The sequence below is a fragment of the Carassius carassius genome, chromosome 11 (genome assembly GCF_963082965.1).
Source record: "Carassius carassius chromosome 11, fCarCar2.1, whole genome shotgun sequence".
Taxonomy (NCBI): Eukaryota; Metazoa; Chordata; class Actinopteri; order Cypriniformes; family Cyprinidae; genus Carassius; species Carassius carassius.
The window spans coordinates 21,251,550-21,271,468 of NC_081765.1; the positions used below are offsets into that span (position 1 = coordinate 21,251,550).

Genomic DNA, 19,919 nt, shown 5'->3' on the forward strand with positions numbered 1-19,919 from the left:
TCACGGACGACTGTCGCACACAAATAAAAAACAAACACAAAATAAAGCCCAGGCCTGGTCATCTCTCGTCATTCACTGTCGTCACTCCTCTTTTGTGTCCTTCCAATCTCCTCTGTGGGACTCGAGACCGGTGAGTTGAGCAGGTGTCACTCATTTCCAAATCACTCCACTGGCCTCTGTTCCCACGGCTCTTGGCCCACTCGTCACATACCCCCATTGCCCCTCGCAGGCCGGGGGGTACTCCCAAGACTGCGCTATACCCCCCCCCCCCCCCCCCTCCAGGGGGAACGCACACGGTGACCTGAGGGAACCGGAGGGTAGGACAGACGAGGTGAGAGAGCAGGAGATGGAGGGATGAGGAGCGACAGAGGGGAGAGAGGAGAAAAAAAAAGTACGGTTCCCAGACACGCTGCTGCTCGGCTCTCCACCAGCTGGGTGAACTCTTTCGCGGTGCCTGGTGGTGGCACTGGACGGCCCTCGGTGGACGGCACGACACTCCTCTGCCGCCCGGTGGATGGCGACGGCTCCTCCTGTTTTGGGCAGCCAGCAGGAGTCTCCCATTCCCTGGTCTCCCATTCCCTGGTGAATGATGCCGACTCCTCCGCTCCCTCGTGGACGGCAGCCACCCCTCCACATCGCGGCCGGCCGGCAGTGAGCTTGTCCATCCCAGGCAACTCACTCCAGCCCACCACCTCGAGCGTCCACGGCGCCAGACTGCTACGCCTGCTCGATGGCACCGCTGGTTCACCCCAGCAGCGAAGGATCTTCGGCAGCATGTCCCTCCTTCCTCCCGGGTTTCAGCACCAGTGTAACAATATTCAAACTCCACAATCACGTGAAGAAGGAGGCGGGAACCGGCGGACAATCAAATAAAACTTTAATAACCAAAATAAACACAAAACAGCGCGGCAGCCCCTCATGGACGACTGTCACGCACAAACAAAAGCCAAACACAAAATAAAGCCCAGGCCTGGTCCTCTCTCATCCTTCACTGTCGTCGCTTCTCTTTTGTATCCTTCCGATGTCCTCGGTGGGACGCGAGACCGACGAGTGGAGCAGGTGTCGCTCATTTCCAAATCACTCCACCGGCCTCGCTCCGTTCCCATGGCTCTCGGCCCCGCCCCACTCGTCACAATTAGGATTTATAATTGTATGATATCTACTTATATATTGTCTCAAAAATGTGTCACAAACCATGTTTTTCCTAAATGAACTAATATTTAATCAATCTTCGTTGTGGGGTTGAAAAAAGGTCAAATTTTGTTTATTTATTTACTTACTATGGTATATTTCATAATCAGTATTTATAATTTTATTATATCTAGTAATATGTTGTCTAAAAACATGTCACAAACTATGTTTATCCTATAGGAATATATATTTATTCTTGTCTGGATTGTATCTACTTTTTTTCCCTTTTGTAGTGTTGTTGAAAAAGCAACATTTATTTGTTTGTTTGTTTTTCAGTGGTTGAAGATTCAGTTTGTCCTAAATTTTGACAATTTTAAACAAGTAAAACCTTAGCCTTTAATAAGTTAGCTTTTTATTTATTTTAATTTTTTTGCTATCATACCTTTGAACAATATTATTGTGTCCGACTTTTTCACGCAAGCGGTCGGAAGGTGATTTTATTATTTTCTTTATCCACAGGTCTCTGCTACACATACATCTCATTTAGAAAACAGTTGACTCTGTCCCATTAGATGCAAATGAAGATTGTCCTTCAGTGCGACTAGAGGCCATATTTATTATGAGTGGGGGGGGGGGTAGATTCCCTCCGCAGCTGTAGGGCATGAATATACAACAGCAAACGAGAGTGGCTACTCCAACACCGTGTATACGATTCATCAATATGGTACTGGTGTACTTTAAAATGCAAACAAGCCCAGAAAGCCGGTGGCATGCAATTTTGCCCACACCATCTGCTGTTGGAGAGGCAAGGTGGCGTATTAATGCCACATGTTCGATATCTTTCTTTTTCCCTTTCTCTTCACACTCAGGAGAGGAGACAGTGGCCAAATGGCCACAGCTGAATTATGTCAATGAATGTGACAGTTTAGTGATGATGAATTTACCAATTGGCTTCCCTCACGTGTGGGGGACAAAAGTCAAATGGGCCATGAGCGTATCACTGATTAATGGTATAGTAGAGGATTTGGGGATTTAAAGGGCTGTTTTCTTGGAAAAATGTTAATTACTGACTGCATCTTTTTAATAAACTAAAAACCGATACATATGATATCTCTCAATTTAGCAACAAATGACAGATGTGTAATTATGTGGAAATAACACAATACAACTGACTGACTAATGTAATGTTTTATCAAATATATTCAGTGGTTTATTTATTTGCTACAATAATGTGTAAACAATTTTGGGGTGCTTTTCTTTAATATTAAATATGCCTTTAATTAATTGACATATCTTGTAATTAATTAGATTTATTTTTAATTGATTAACAGTAGTGTTAATTTCGTCACCTATTTTTAATTTAGTCTTAGTCTTAGTCTTGTGCCAAATGTCCTTGTTAGTTTTAGTCATATTTAGTCATTCACATATCTTTTTTTGTCAGTCAAGTTTTAGTCGACTAAAAGTCTCGTCATTTTAGTCTAGTTTTAGTCAAAAGAAAACTCAAGGTATCTTAGTCGCTTAAAAGTCTTTTAATTTTAGTCTAGTTTTAGTCAAAATTTTTTTGTGTTTTTTTAAAATAACACATTATTACTGATAAACATTTCAGTAAAAAAAAGTGTTTCACATATCTCAAACATTGGTTAAATGTCATAATTACCTGACAAAATACACTTGTTGAATGATTTTTGTTGGATGCAAATGTTAAATGTGTCTGGTTTTCAAATTCTGATTTAGGAGACACATTCACAAATGATTAACCTGATCACATTTTTTTACTTTATTGATACTGCTTTTAATCGTAATGCAAAGACCGGTCATCGGGACATAAGCTGTCATATACAATAAAAGAGCCTGTGCAGCAACAGGAAATATCATTTAACACAAAAAGCCTGCCTAGACGGTGGACTTGCACTCAGGAATTTTTTTTTATTTTGTATTTTTTGAGCGGCGTGTGGACAAATTCTTTTTACGCACACACTATTTTATTTCTTGATAACAGACCGCTGCTAACTATAACACACAAATATCGAGCCTCTTCCTTCGACATAGCATGTCGTCGGCGCTCGTCACTCTTGTTCGCTTCAGGTGTTGTGTGTTCAGCAGTTTCGTGTTGCAGCCACAGGCTGGCAGCAACAGGAGTATGAGACCTGTAACTTGAGCAACAGCGGGAAGCCGCAAACTCGTTCTGAATTTTTAACAGTTTAACGTAACAGTTGATGAAAAAGCAGAGACGATTGTAGACGAAAATGAAGAGAGATTTTATCTTAGTTTTTATTTTCTGCAAAACATTTTCGTCTAGTCTTTTTTCGTCAACAATAATGCATGTTAATTTAGTCTTAGTCAGTGTTTTTGGACAGTGGTGCAGTCTTGTCATCGTCTCGTCTTAGTCATGAAAAAAAAGGTTGTTGACGAACATATTTCGTCTCGTCTCGTCTGACGAAATTAACACTAATTAACAGGATAATAAATATACAGAATGCAGATCTGTTTAAATGTAACATTAAAAAAAATGCATTCGGTTATGACATTTTTATGAAGTTGCTCAGCCCTTATCTAAGTATCTACTTTGCCTTCTAATCTCGTACATGACACTTATTGTACTGTAACCACTTTGAATACACTGTACATATAAAATGAGATCACAGGATTCATTGAACAGTGCTGGGAAAAAAAGGCTCTGATTCATCTGAAGCATTGATTCATCCATTCATCCATTGATCATTTCATCAATCTTCATTCATGTATTCAAGGTCTCTTCAAGGATCCTCCTTTACTTCTTGTGAGTCTTTCAGGTGTTTTGTCATTGAAAAAGAGTAAATGACAGTGTGTCGGATCTTTTTCCAATCTCCCCATCTCCACTGTCCTCTTTTTAAACAAATCAAACAATGGGGAAAAGATTGTGATTGCCACTAGAGCCAGAAGACTTTCAATTGCAGCATTCCTGTTCATTCAGAGGTAATGACAATAGATTGAAGTCAGATGAGTGCATTTAAAGTGCGTATGTTTTAGATCTTTCACACATTTGTGTGTCTTTGGTTTCCCACCGTTTAAGACTGTTTGTTTTCACTTTGTCGTACATTCCCACCCATTTATTTACAAACAGAAACCATGGCAACATGTCATTCCTGATATGTTCTCCTGACTCCATCTGTCACTATCAAAGCTTAACGCTGTCATCTTTGCATTTAGAGAGAAAAAAAGACTGAAATCAGAGAAGACATACACAACAGTGAGGCTTCCAGCTGAAAACATTGCATCAGTCCAATGGGGCCAGCTTTGTAATCAAAAACAGCAAAGCTACCGTTGGTGATGGGATGCAAATGATCTGCTCTAGTTCAGATGCGGTGCTAGACTGAGTTAGGCTAGTGATGGGAGAAAAGAGCAGGAAACAGTTTTCCCTCTCCTTCCTGAGTTAAAGCCCTATTCAAAGTAATATACGAACTCAAAAACATGAGTTTAAAATAGTTTATTGATTACAATTGTTCAAAATTATTAAATTGATTACATAAATAAATATATTAATATTGGATACTATTGAATACTAAAACAACTGGGGACCATTATTATTTTTTTTTTTCTTTAGCAGATCTGAAGTTATTCAAATTATAGCATTTTAAACGATCCATTTAGCTTTTGGTTTTATTTATTTGTTTATTTAAAATGTTTAGACAATAATATACAATAATACAACAGTCAAAAAGTTCGGGGTCAGTAATTTATTTTTATTTATTTATTTAATTAATGCTTTTCCCTGCAAGGATGCTTTATTGTGAAATGTATTTCAATATAAAATAACTTTTCTGTTTTCGTATAACATGTTATTTATTCCTTGCGATGGCGAAGCTGATTTTTTAGCAACCATTACTTAATTCTTTAGAGTCACATGATCCTTCAGAAATCATTCGAATATGCTGATTTGGTGCTCAAGAAATATTATTTTTTATCAGTGTTATATTTGTAATATTTCTTTCTGGAAACATTTTTTCAGCATTCTTTGATAAATAGAAATATCAAAAGAACATTATTTATTTGAAATATAAATATTTTGTAACATTATTAATGTCTTTATTGTCACCAACTGCATCCAAAGCATCCTATAACAAGGATCTAGTTTTCCCCAAAAATTGATTTTCTTTGTTCTTATGTTACAGCAAAGAGTATAAAAGCCCAAGAGGCGGTTTTGCTGTTTCGTTTTTAGAAATCTATACAAAACTTGAACTGGCTAGTAGCTGGCTAGCAAGTAGCTGGCTAGTAGTACATTAGTTTCCGAAAGATGGTCAGAGTTCTTTTTTGTTCATGTGTGCATTTGCTAGATTATACACCTTTTTGACTAATGCTTCCATTCTATGTCAATGCCTCTTCTCTCACAAAAAGAAAAAAAATACAAACAAACTTCTCATACACAAAGCACACACAATAGATGGTGGTGTCTGATTAATTACTGAGATCTTATGGCACCACTTCCATTTTAGTACTGTTTATAGTTCATGTGTGCACTTGCTAGATTGCACATCTTTTTTTTTGTACTTTTCCGCCTGTAATAGGACATTCACAGATTGTTTTTGTTCTTGCCATTGAAACGTTCACTGTGTGCACTTTCACTGAAGATGTTGAAAAACAAGTTGTTAATATTTTTGTGATATTCTTGTTAAAGGTGAACTGTCTTTAGAAATGCTCATTTATAATTTTATTTATTTATTTATTTATTTATTTTTCCAAATCATATATATGGTGATGGTGATATTCACTAATGTCAAAATCAACATTTGAAAAAATCTTATTACTGTGTGTCTGCCTATATATATTATTTCATGAATTTCTGTTATTCATATAACAAGGAAAATGCATAATAGAACATAAATATTGATAGATTAAAGGTTTGCAATAATTTTATAATTGTATCTTTGCAAACCGTAAGTGGTAGGCTAATGAAGCCGATTCGGTGGGGGACATACCCTTACAAAAAAGTGCTATAGGAATCTTATATTATATAGGAATCAAAATATTATAGTAATCTTATAGGAATACTAGGCCTATAGTAATCTGGGACATACTACAGAAGTACGATAAGACTACTATAGAAATACTATAGCAGCTTTAAAATATTATAGAGGTATTACAGAACATCACAGAAGTATGTTATGTTAAGTATGTTATGTATGCATAACCAACACATAGACGTATATTTTCTGTCATTTAACGTCATTTAATGTCGGTCATCCTCATTAATGTATTTTAAATTGTTTTCATATTTAGATATGACGGCCAGAAAAAATTAAGTTCTGTTAAGTTTTTGTTATGTTAAGTTTTTCAGTGCCATTGACTCCCATTATTTCTCTGCATTTTTCTTCAGTTTTCAGTCCATAATGGCGGCCGCGCCGTCACGTCATGGGGCAACTGTTGCTATGTAGCGTTCTATTGAGTTTCGCCTCTTGGGCTTCTATACTCTTTGGTTACGGTCTCTTCTTCTGACTAGAAAAAAAAATCTAAAAGCATTTACTGACCAAACCATTGCTTTATGCCCATTTTGGTTTAATATTTATGGTGCAGTGACTTCATCTTTATGTCCTCCTGCTCTAGGCCTCACAGCGGCCGCTGCAGCAGCTGCGGCTGCCACCAATGCTGCCATCGCAGAGGCCATGAAGGTAAAGAAGATCAAGCTGGAAGTGATGAGCAGCTACCACGGAAGCAACACCCAGCACGGGGCAGACCCAGAGAACGGAGACCTCAGCTCCAGTGTGGGTGAGTCACCATCCACCAGCAGCGTGACTCACACTGGATGCAGGTCTGGCACTAGCACACGTCTCAAGTGGTCAGGCAAGACACATCACTGTTTACACCTGGAAATAACATGCTTCTCAAATGTGTCTTTTGTGACTGCTAAGGATCAGATTTTGAGGGGAGGGTATTTGGTTTCATGACTAAATGTTGATAAAAGAAAAGAATAAAGCAAAGAAAATATTTTTTATTATTATTATTATTATTAGCACATTTTGTCCTATTTATGCAATTTCCTTTTTTTTCCAGAATTTCAGATGTTTCAGCTTTATGTGATCTGTCACTGCAGTTTTTTTTTTCTGTTAAGGACACGCATAGATACAATGCTTAAACCCCTTGTTCTCTTACGAGAGCTCTCTCGTGCTGCGTCTTAACTAAGACGCTACGGGAAAAGTCTCTTTTCATGAAATACTGAAGCAAAAAATTATCCTTAATTTTGTATTTTTGTAAAGCGCATTTGCAGCAGTACACAGCCATAGACGAGACGGCTCATTCGCTCATTGGCTTGTTCTGCGGCAACTGCACAGCCTATCGAGCGCGGGCTGATGCAACATCAGACCAATAAGGGCGCTTCGCGCCCTTCTTGCCACTTCCCGCCGAAACGGGTGTGGCCCAACCTATAAAAGGAGCTCGAAAAGGCTGACTCACCTGATTTTTCATCTCTTCAGCGAAGCTCACGCATCGCTGGATCACGGAGGAAGCAAGCGCCGTCTGAGAGGCATATCAGCGGGACGAGCCATTCTGAAGCTGCTGGCCTTCGCCGCCTTCCACTGCCGTTCCAGCTGCGCTGTCCGGCGCCTATATCCTTTCAATTCTGTTATATCCACTGTTCTTTATGTGTGTGTGTGTTCACCCTGCGACACGCACTCATAAAAGAGCTCGCGTCTTTTTTAAGATGCCTTCCTGCGGCTCGTCAGAGCCCCACTCAGCGAGGGAGACCGGTACGTCATCTGTGTCTCCTGCCTGGCTGAAGAACATGCCCCACTGCGAGCTGTTGCCATGGTGACTCTGAGGACTCGCCTGGCCTTTTTCTCTGAGCCTGCATTCTCCGCTGCGCTGAGGCGCCATAAAAGCATCGCTTCCAGCGGATTCCGGAACCGTCTTCAGCTCAACCGAGCTCGCCGGTTCGCCCTGCTTCACCGCCCCCCCCCCCCCCCCTGCATCGCTTCCCGGTGGGCAGCGCCCGCTGTTTGCCGGCGCGTCGTCCGAGGAAGTCGATCTCAGGGCCGCGTCGGGGGAAGAGGACACGCGCTCTCTGCTAGCTTCGGGCAGTGAGGGCTGGGCGAGCTCCGAGGATCTCGCGCCTTCTGCTCAGAAGCCCAGCAGACGAGCTGACATCGAGAAGGAGCCGGGGCGAATGCTCGTGTTGGCCGCGATGAGTCTCGGCCGCGAGTGGTTTGCACCAGCGCCCCCCCTCTCGTTCCCGGGCTGGATGGTATTTCCCTTTCGGATGAGCGTACTTCTCAAAGCCCGCCTCATTTCTTCCTGAGCTTCACGAAGAGGTGGCGAAGGCTTGGAACGCTCCATATTCAGCGCGAACTCGTTCGTCTGTCTCACTAGCATTCTCCACACTGATGATGCTAAAAACAGGAACTACCACTCACTTCCGCCGGTGGAACAGGCGATAGCGACGCACCTTTGTCCGCCCTCTGCTGGACGGCGGCAAAAGCGGTGTTGCCATCTAAAGTCTGCTGTGTGACGCTGCGTCGGCATTACTAACGATGGCTGCTTCATCGAAGCGCAGGTGTACGAGTTCCGCTGTGGCCGAGCTCTCACCCAAGCGCGCCGCTGTTTCAGTTCCAGGAATTGTGACTGTCTCAGCGTTTTCTGCAATGCGCAAGCCTGCACAGTTGCCCGCTTGCCTGCACACAAAAGCCATTATCACAACAGCTTCAGCAACGCAGCTCGAGACCCCCGTTCTCGCTCTACTGGCCGTCGCCCCGCGCCGCGGGGACCGCGGCAGAGGATTACGGTGAGGCCGGGAGCCCCGAAGCCATCCTAGGAAAGCTGCATGACGCTGCGTCGGCACTACACACGATGGCTGCTTCATCGAAGCGCCGGTGTACTAGTTCCGCTGTGGCCGGGCTCTCACCTAAGCGCGCTGCTGTTTCAGTTCCAGAGATTGTGACTTTTTTTTAGCGTTTTTTGCAATGCGCAAGCCTGTATGGTCTGCACCCATAAAAGCGACTCAAGTCGATCGCGCACACTGCATACAATTACTATGTCACACGCGTCATGTGGTTTCTGTAAAAACAAAACCCGTGCATGATCATCCGGCCACGGCCGATGGTGCTATAAATGCAGTGACGATGCCCACTCCTCAGTGCCCATCTCCACATGTAAGCACAGCCCTTCATACAGGGCTCGCGCACATAAGATCGACACAGATCGGTCGAGCGCGCCGCATAGTAAACGTGCCCACTCCCCAGTGCCCACATACACTATGTCACATACGGCGCGTGGCTTCTTTAAAAACGAGGCCCGTGCACGTACGCTCTGCACAGGCAGACAGCGAGTTGAAAGTGGTAAATGTGCACATATGCAGCCCACAGTTACTCGCAGACATATCGAGTCCCACGGGACCTGCTCAGCCTTCCCCCAGTCGGTTAAGCACCAGGACGGGGTCGAGGAAGTGCGATCTGCCCGCTGTGATCAGCGCGCTCCCTGCCTCAAATGCGCAGCACACCCGAGCGCCGCCGTTGCCCGGTCAACAGAGCGCGCTTCGCATCCAGCCCTTAGCCATTCATGCAGATGCATGGTCAGCGCTTCCAGGGGTTTCGGATTGGGTGCTAGGCATTATAAAGAGAGGCTACTCGCTACAGTTTTTTCGACGCCCTCCGCGCTATTCAGCGCGCGTCGAAACTACGGTCAAAACAGAAGTAGCACACATACTTTGGGCCGAAATATCAAAACTGTTGAGCTAAGGGGCTGTAGAGCCTGTGTCTCAAGCTCAAAGCGAGGGGGGGGGGGGGCTGTACAGCAGATACTTTCTGGTGCCCAAGAGGGGCGGGGGTCTCAGGCCCATACTGGATCTAAGACAGCTGAACAAGGCATTGATGAAATGCAGTTTCAAAATGCTTACGACCAGGAAACTCCTCACGCAGATTCGCAGAGGGGACTGGTTCATGTCAATAGATCTGAAGGACGCGTATTTTCAAATACAGATAGCGTCAAACCACAGGCGATATTTGAGATTCGCCTTCGAGGGCCAGGCATACCAGTTTACAGTCCTGCCATTCGGCTTGTCCGTAGCTCCTCGTACGTTTACGAGGTGCATGGATGCAGCGCTCGCTCCTCTCAGACTCAGACACTGAGGCATACGAGTGCTGAATTATTTGGACGACTGGCTGGTTCTGGCCCGATCACGAGCAGAGCTCGTGGACCACAGGGCCGTTTTACTCGATCACCTCGAGAAGCTCGGCCTCAGTGTCAATTGGGCGAAGAGTTCGCTGAACCACAGTCAGACGATCCTGTTTCTGGGTATAGTTCTGAACTCGTGTTCCATGACGATCAGAGCTGTGTTGCGGCTCTAGCACCTTGGACAGCGAACGGCTGGTACCAATCAGGTGTAAGCCTGGGGACTTCCCCGAGTGTGAAAATGGTGTCGACGGACGCCTCCACTTCGGGATGGGGAGCGCTGCTCGAAGGCAGACCGTCCTTTGGCCTATGGTCAGAACAAGAGAAAAGCTCCATCATATCAACTGCCTGGAAATGCTGGCAGTGGAGAACGCGCTGACGCGCTTTTGTCCCCATATCAAGGATCACCACGTCGTAGTCCATTCGGACAACATGTCCGTGGTGTCCTACATAAATCGCCAGGGCGGTTTCGGGTCCCGAAACCTGTGCAGGCTGACGGAACGCCTCCTGGTTTGTGCTCAGCGCAACGTGCGCTCGCTGAGAGCAGTGCATGTGCCTGGACTGCAGAATCTGGGTCCAGACAGGCTGTCCAGAGGCAATGTTCCTACAGGCTAATGGTCTCTACACCCGCAAACAGTCCGGCTGTTGTGGGAGAGATTTGGCATGGCGGAGGTGGACCTCTTTGCGTCCCACGAAAATGCTCACTGCCCCGCGTTCTTTTCCAAGAACAAAAGTGCGCTGTCACGGAGATGGCCGTGCTGCCCGCTTTATGCGTTCCCTCCCGTCTCCCTCCTTCCGCAGGTGATGGAACGGGTGAGAGAAACGAGATGTTCAATACTGCTTGTAGCACCTCTTTGGAAGAACCAACCATGGTTCCCAGATTTGATGCAGTTAGCAAATGTCGCCCCGTGGCCGGTACCGTTGAGGAGGGACCTCCTCTCGCAGGCCAGGGGCTCGATTTGGCACCCTCAACCGGAGTTGTGGTCCCTCCATGTTTGGGCGCTCAACGGTTACCCGCTGATCTCGCAGTGGGAGTGCTAAATACCATCACTCAGGCTAGAGCTCCGTCGACACGACGTCTGTATGCCTCGAAGTGGTCGGTGTACTCCAGCTGGTGCACAGCTCGAGGTTATTCACCCCTTAGTTGTGAGGTGACAGAGGTCCTCTCCTCCTACAGGAGCTGTTGGATAAGGGCAGAGCCCCATCCACGCTCAAAGTTTATGTGGCGGCCATCGCGGCGTTTTCTGAAACGATGTCCGGTCAGTCAATAGGAAGGAACGATTTAGTCATCCGGTTCCTCAGAGGAGCTAGGAGGCTGAATCCTCCCAGACCACCGTCAGTCCCTATGTGGGACCTCGCGGCGGTTTTTGGAGGCCTTGAAGGGTCCCCCTTTTGAGCCTATCCAATCGGTTAGCCTTCAGCATCTGTCGTTCAAGACAGTATTCTTGTTGGCTCTCGCTTCGGTGAAGCGTGTGGGTGATTTGCACGCGCTCTCGGTGAGCCAGTCGTGCTTGGAGTTTGGGCCTAATGATTCAAGGGTCATACTCAAACCTAGGCACGGTTATGTGCCGAAATCCCTCAACACGCCGTTTCGGGCTCAGGTTATTGCCCTGTCAGCCCTGCCGGTGTAAGGAGAGGATAGAGACTCGAGTCTTCTTTGCCCTGTCAGGGTTTTAAGAGCTTATGTGTCTCGCACTGCTGCCTTTTGGCAGACGGAGCAGCTGTTTGTCTCGTTCGGTGGACGTTCCAAGGGAATGGCTGTTTCGAGACAGACTCTATCCAGATGGATAGTTGACGCCATAGCGTTAGCTTATGCTTCCAGGGGCCATCAGTGCCCGTTGGGCGTCAGAGCACACTCCACAAGAGGCTGCTAGATATGGGACGGAGGGCTCCCCCCTTTTCTGTCCTGGACTCTCTGTGAGTCCCTCAGGTGACTGTGCACTGTAAATCCTGGGCGTTGCTTCAGGTTTATTGGTGTGTGATCCCTGCGCGCACGGTGTTTGCATTGGGTTCCCGTAGCATCTTAGCTAAGACGCAGTATGAGAGAGCTCTCGTAAGAGAACGTACTCGGTTACTAAACGTAACCTCGGTTCTCTTTAGAAGAGCGAATGAGTACTGCGTTCTCTGCCGTGCGTATGATTCACTCTGGTTCGCTTCGGCGATGAAATAAATCAGGTGAGTCAGCCTTTTCGAGCTCCTTTTATAGGTTGGGCCACACCCGTTTCGGCGGGAAGTGGCAAGAAGGGCGCGAAGCCCTTGGTCTGATCTTGCATCAGCCCGCGCTCGATAGGCTGTGCAGTTGCCGCAGAACAAGCCAATGAGCGAATGAGCCGTCTCGCCTATGGCTGTGTACTGCTGCAAATGCGCTTTACAAAAATACAAAATTAATGATAATTTTTTGCTTCAGTATTTCGTGAAAAGAGACTTTTCCCGTAGCGTCTTAGCTAAGACACAGTACTCGTTCGCTCTTCTAGAGAGAACCGAGGTTACGTTTAGTAACCAAGTACGTTTTAGCACATGGCACATGAGTAGATTGGACTCATCAGGTCAGATTAGCATTTGCATGAAAAAAGAGATACCATCATATGTCCACTTCCCATATAGTTTAAGCATTCACAAATCATTTTGAATCCCATTTACACCCGTACGTAGCACTGTCCAGTCAGATGACCAGAATCTGACCAGAAGCACTCATATGCTAGAGTTGACAGGGTTTCAAACTACACTTAGAGGGACTTCACCCAAAAATGACAATTCTGTCATTCACAAAAGAAAGTCGGGTTTTAAACTTTAATTCGGTTTTGGAACAATAATTCCTGCTATTTACCTAGGCAAAACACTTAATGTTCTTTAACTCACATAAATGCAGTTTAAACTGCAAATGTCCAAATCTATAAGGAAACTCGAAAGCTTTGTGTAATCTTCTTTTGAGCAGTCAGTTTGTTTGGTTGAATCCAAATTCATCATTAGCAGGTAATGCACTTTTAAAGTAGCTACACATCAAATGCATCCATAAGCTCTTTATCCCAAAGCTAATAGCTATTAAGCGAGCCTCTAATTCAATTTGGTGAAGAAAATTGGTTTTGAATGTCCCCCGCTCCAATTAATCGTTTCTCAGATACATTCTGATTTTTTCTCTCTCTTTGCAACATTACTTAAAGCCATTTTTGTGGAAATTACACTGTTATATTAAACCACAAATCCATTACAAATGATTCAGTTACCATAAGCCCCGAGCTGAACTGTGCGCGTGTGATTTCCATTGTGAATATCCACCCTGCATCGAGGATTTCCCAGCTGAATTTGACACTAAGAGTTTTGGCAAAACACTAAGCAGATTTATCGAAAGAAGCCACGTGGAGCTGAGTTCATCCAACAGCGAACGGCGGCAGGGGGCTGCGAGGTCACCGAAATAAAGATAAATGCGAATCAGAATAGACGATGCTGCGGCAATGGGGCTAATAAGAAACAGTTTTTATCTTTTTACAATTTAAATTGTAACCTTGAGCATGCAGACTCCCTGAAGAATAATAATTCCAGGCCCAGCCGTGAGCAAAGGAGCCGAACTAGAGAGGCATTATAAGCTTTGAATGAAATATATGGCCGCAACGCCTCTCCGGCCCATCCACAATCAATTGGATTCTTTTACTTTAATATTTACTCGCAGCGATGAGATGCTAGTCTGCATGGTGATGAAGAGTCTACCTCTGGCGTTTGAAGGTGACCTGTCACCACGTATGGACAAATCTCTCGCTCGCAGAAATGTAGAAAATAAATCATTCTGGGATTTAAATCACTCCCAGATTTATGATTTAAATTAATGCTTCGTTTGGTCAAAAGAATGGAGGCTGAGACAAAAGATGTTTGGTACTGAAGCCATCCTAATATTGATTACTGGATGTCAGTGCAATCTCTTGTTTATATCAAGCACTCTCCTGTGACGGGATGGCCAATAGGAGTCACCCGTATGATAAGAGGGCGAAAAAATATAGCTGCTTCTATGCAGCCAGCCAGAGGGGAGAAACAAGCTCCTTTCAGCCTTTAATTGCAACATAAATTAGGTTTTTAAGTGAAATAGACAGTGTTTTCCATTCCCGTCTCCCAGCAAATTCCCTCACTGCTCTGGATCATTACGGCATTAAAACGGAAAGGTCATTTCGCTAGAGAACCGAGAGAGATATCACATCTGGGTGTTTTAAAAGAGTGCCAGAGAAAACACACAACTGTGAAAATAAACTCTTAGCTGCGGTGCTTTACTGACTTCTGCTTTTCGGAGCACCATGATGGACTCTAATGGTTTTGGACTGTGAATGCCTATTATGTCCTGGCCTTTTCTGCAGCTGGAATCCAGAGTCTGAAATCATTTGACAGATATAGTGATGACTTTAGAAAAGAGGAACTCAGCTAAACTCTCCAGACAGGTGTGGGCAATGTCATGAGCAGGAAGTGAGCCGGGGCTATATTAAAACAGATCCATATGATGTGATAATTTATTTAGAGACACTGCAAGTGTTTTCTTTTTTTCTCTTTTTTTATGTCATTTATAGGGGGTTAACACAGAACACACACACACACACAAATAATAATAATAATAATAAATTAATACATTATTATAATTATTATTATTATTATTGAGTTTGCTGTGAATGGTTGAAAGGGCATTCGGGGGTTTCTAAAAGGGTTTCTAAACTGTAAAAAATACTATATATTCATATATTAGTGAGTACATTTTACAAGAAAAAACTATTTTATTAATTCTGTTTGAATATATCATGTTTAGTTAAATGTTAGTTGTATTTGAAACTATTTGTGAAAAGTACCAGCGATTTCTGAGTTTAAATGTTTAAAGATAAATCCTGCACCATTTTCTTTTCACTGTAATGTGTTGAGTATGGTTGCTACGCCCCCCCCCCCCCCCCCCAAATATGAATTTTTTATTCCACCACTGATATATATTCTGATGGAGATTTGCAGTATAGTCTGAAGTGTTGATAGTAAGTGTGTGAAGGACATTGTACTTTCCTCTGGACTTGTTGGTGTCGATGGAAATTGAATGGGCTAATGTTTCTTCTGCATTAAATATTCAACTCAGTCGCTCTCACCGGCTCACAACACTATTATTAATTACAAAAACAGAGAGAAAAACAGTCAGCCAGCTTAAGTTGGAACCAAATAGCCAAACACCCTGAGTGAGGGAGGAGGAGGTGAACGTGATTAAGCTCAGTGCTCGCTTCCCTTTTGATTCTTCCCCAGCTTTTTTTCCAAGGAGGTGGGGGTTCCCTTCTCTTAGAATGTGGATTGTTCCATTGACTCACAGGAAACGGCACAATTACAGATCACAAACCAAGCAAAACATGTGCCTGGAAGACACACAAACAGCAATCCATTCCCTTGCATTGAATTGACCTGAACCAAAACCAACACCTGCCCCTTTCAGCAAGATGAATTGTTCGTTTATTTATTCATTTTTATTTTCTTTCTTTCCTTTCTTGTGACTCATGCATTTGCAGCTTTCGGGTTAAGAAATGGAAGGAGGTGAAAAGAATCTCTCTCTTGGTGGCCACCGGGTGCCATTTTGCATCTGATTCCTTGCCACGGCAACTTTAATGGACCTTAAATCCTCTCCGTAATTAGATGGGGGAATTGTGTGTATCTCCAACCAGATGATGCTGCCATAATGAAATAAGCGACTAACTTTCAGGCATGTATGTGCGCACATGTTTGAGTGGGTTTCTCCGATTTAGCAAGTTAGCGTGCTCAGACCTGGCCCAGACCTGGCGTTTAGCATTTTGGGGAAGTGGGGAGTGTGAGCCTGTCACATCAGTGCTGGTGACAGGTGTATAAGTTAGGGACAGAATTAAAAGTGAAGGGGGGAAGATGATGGGTGGGCTTCCCACCATCGATGAGGTCAGGCCGCTAATTCTGCCAGGCTTCTTCTGGCAGAGGAGGCCAGTACTCAAGAGATGGATCTGTAGAGAGACCGCAGCTGTAAGCGTGGAGGAGCTAATTGGTCCTTATCTTGCTGTCCCATTCATCTTCATTTTTTACCAATTACTGAGCATTATCTGTGTTCTCAGTTGGATATGGGAGTTAATCCTTTTTGGTTAAGCTGCTGGTGCAGCTTGCAAATTTCCATTGGTGGAGCGAGGGTAAAGAGTCGGGGCAAAAAAAAAAAAAAACAATATCTAACTCTCATCTTTGTACACAGGAAGGAATCGATTGGAAATGACATCACTGGAGGGAAAGAAAAAACAGCATGGCGGTGGGGAATCAATTATTGGTGTTATAATTCAAGCTGTTGTTTGCAAACATTGCAGTGCCATTGATTAAGTTGTTTTCATTGCGCTTGCCATTATTGACTTGTTAAAACCATATTTTCTTCTCATCGGTGGTTTCAAATGTGCAGCCAATCAACCAGTGGTGTTTCAAATCTTGTTATAATTACTCAAAATATATTCATTTGTGGCAGAGTTACCCTTTTTTGACGCATGAGTTGAAGAATCAGGGGAACTTACAGTCTTTGAAGCAGTCAAAAGCTCTCTTATTATATACTTAACCATTTGGGTATTCTTGCAAACACATTAATAACTGTAAGACTCATGCCTCTTATTGTACTTGTTACACTGTCAAGAGCGATCTTGTCACAAATTCAATGCATCACTGCGTCAAACGCTCGACAATGCTTTTAACTGACACTGAGGAAGTCGGGAGCGGTGCGATATCTGTCTGATGAGTGCTGTCACATTTCCTCAACACCTATCAGAAAACAGAGACCCTGAGCCCATTGTCTTTATAGCAAGCACATCCATCATGCATCGGGGCTGCGTCGCGTCTTTATAATCAGCCAGATTGTACATCGAGCCCTCATTTAGCAGAAAGTGTTCATGCTCAATGCCGGGCCTCTTAAAATAGCTCCCCATAGAGGACGGATTGAGTGAGCCTTGCCTCCTGCTCTTTGATAGGGATCTGTTTGGTCACACACAGCACCAGCTGTCATCTCAGCCTCGACTGCTGTGATTTAATTAGTCTGTTTATGTCCTTTCTATTAATAAATCCCACACTGTGGAAGGACAAATCCAACAAGGGTTGTGCTTTGTTTTTCAATCTGGCGGCCTCGCACTGCTAAACATGGCACAGCAACAGCTAACAGAAGAAAGTTTTCGGTTTAATCGTGTGTGTCTGACTTTCACTTTTTCTTCCTCTTTTCGCATGCCTTCATCAAGTCAGGTTGATATAGCTATAGCTAATCTCTTTTATGGATGAAATTTGGTCAAATAATTCTTAATTCAGCCTAAATTAATAATGTTTCCTGTGATTTAGATTTGTTTTAAAGGTTTCCTATGATTGATTGAGTTTCCCAAAAGAACAGTTGTTTTGAAAGTGTTTAATCCAACAACTAAAATATAGTGCCACACTGTTTTACAATGAATGAACACATAATATATTTAATTTATATTCAATTTTCATTTTACATAATAAAAATCAATATTTCCATGTATACAATAAATTATATATTTATTTTTAGTAAAGCAATTGAACAACATACAAGTTAGTTTTTTTAGTAAAGTATCTAAAAAATAATATATATGAAGTAATGCTACATGGACTTTTGACATCTGAGCGATGATGCACATGAATCTCAACAATCATCACTCAAACGAAGGCCATGTGGAATTTGTCATATATTCAAATGCTTTAATAGAACTAAATGTAAAGAAAACATGTAGCTGTTTTAATAATATGAATATGAATGGCGATTAATTTAAACTACTTACATGTTTTGAGTTTTTAATAAATGAATCGAATTGAACAGTTACTTAGTTAACGTAGATCCACTTCATAGACATTCTCTTCTGGAAACTTTCCTGGGAAAATTAAAGTGCAATAAAATCATCATCATGTTCATTATAAACTTAAACTAAATCACCACAAATATAGTATGAAAATGTGATATATTGCCCAGAAGTCTGCTGAGTGAAAAACCAGCCTGCAGCTAAACGGTAAAAACATTGTTCACTTCCTAGCCACATCTGAGTCGCACCAGCAGAAATCAGGGCAATGATTCATTCCCTATTACTCGCTGACTGAGTCCCGCTGTAGGTATTTAGCATCACAGATAGCCAGTTTCTTCAAAACCACCCTTACCTGTATCAGTTTACATTGTTGAATGCTGTTTTGTCTCACCTCAAACATCAGCAGGGCTCTTCACAGGAAGACAGGAAGCATTAGTAATAGCTCTGAGACCACGATGAGAACCAGGGCTGAGTTTAGAGAGACACGTGGCCTCTCCTGGGCATTCGTTTTTCTGAATGCCTCTATTAGTGTGTTGTGCTCCTGGGAAGCAAGCAACAGATAAGTGGAGAGCGCCACACATTTTAATAGAATTTCAAAAAGATAACTCGATAATCACTTACTTTTTAATGAAGTTGAATTGCTTGTTTTAATTCCGGTTGCATCAACAGTTAAGCATCAGCATAAAATTTAATATGCATGATTTTGGAAGAGGGAGAGTTGGGTGTAAAAATGTGCAAAGCGCTGGTGTACACAAATGCCTACAACTGCAGAAACAAATTACAAAATGGGAATTGATTAAACATTATTTCTGTAATGATCCGTATCATGCTCTATCATCTCTGAAAAGCAGCACAGCTCCACGTTTCTGCAGTGAGCATAGCCGGCACCAACATGATACATGTTCATGCAGATATTTGTGTGGCTGCAGAGTAAATGAAATAAATAAGTAACCGGTTTACTTGTTGAGCCTCATCAACATTAAAACTCGTTCTTCATTAATTGGATGTATTAATTTGGAGTCATTTGAATCAGCTGTGAGACGTGGTGCGTTGCCTGTCCCTCTTTACTAATCTGTCAGGTTGCATTTATAAGTGGAATTGAATGACCTTTTGAGGCAAAGATAGGAATGAAGAGATCTGCGCAATTTGAAAATACAATGTCACATGGTGTAAATGCAATGCATGTAATAAATGATATTCAACCTTTCACACATGATAAGCCTCTTCGGTTCATAATGTGAAAGATGCATGCACTTTGACTGCTTAGAATATTCCTCTGATAGGTCACCTCACTGCACTCAATTACAGGAGAGAAACAAACCAGTGCTTGACGCGCAACCGTTGTGCCTTTTGATGACAGAGAGGATGTGGTGCAATCGGAATATTGCCATGATTATTGCAATGATAATAACAGTGCTGCAATTAGAACATGAAAAAATAAGGCACGGCCATTATCATTCATGGGTATCATTCACGCCTGGAGCCCTATTAACCCAAACCAGACAAGCAATCCTGCTCTGGGTCAGGCTTTATGCCAGAACAAATCATCCCATCACCTCCAGAAAGTACAGAAAGTAGCCTGCATTTAGCCCATAGTATATGTATATATGTATGTTAGTATATGTATGTAAAAAAGGAATCTGTGCAACTGAATCTTCTTAGTAACCCAGTGTTCAAAAGTCGCTGTTTTAAAGCTTAATAGTTCTGTTATGTTTAGTTTGTTTCAGATGTTTCTACTGAGTGTCTTTAGAAGAAATGGAAAAGACATTACTGAGACAATAAAGAGCTAGAAAAAGTAATGTGGATATCAAATAAGATCATTTAAATAGATCTTAACCATGATTTTTATTTTCTATATGG

At 43.0% G+C, this 19,919-nt stretch overlaps 1 protein-coding gene across 10 annotated transcripts in view; it reads left to right on the top strand.

Moving 5' to 3' along the window:
* The window catches only part of LOC132153008 (dachshund homolog 1-like), a 114,836-nt gene that overhangs the window by 59,959 nt on the left and 34,958 nt on the right, over nucleotides 1-19,919 (top strand). For 7 of the 10 annotated variants that reach the window (XM_059562090.1, XM_059562089.1, XM_059562097.1 and 4 more), the window contains exon 3: nucleotides 6,712-6,948. In XM_059562090.1, coding sequence (XP_059418073.1) covers nucleotides 6,712-6,948 — 237 coding nt within the window. The remainder of the gene's footprint in view (nucleotides 1-6,711; nucleotides 6,949-19,919) is intronic. The other 3 variants (XM_059562092.1, XM_059562098.1, XM_059562099.1) reach the window with 1 other exon arrangement.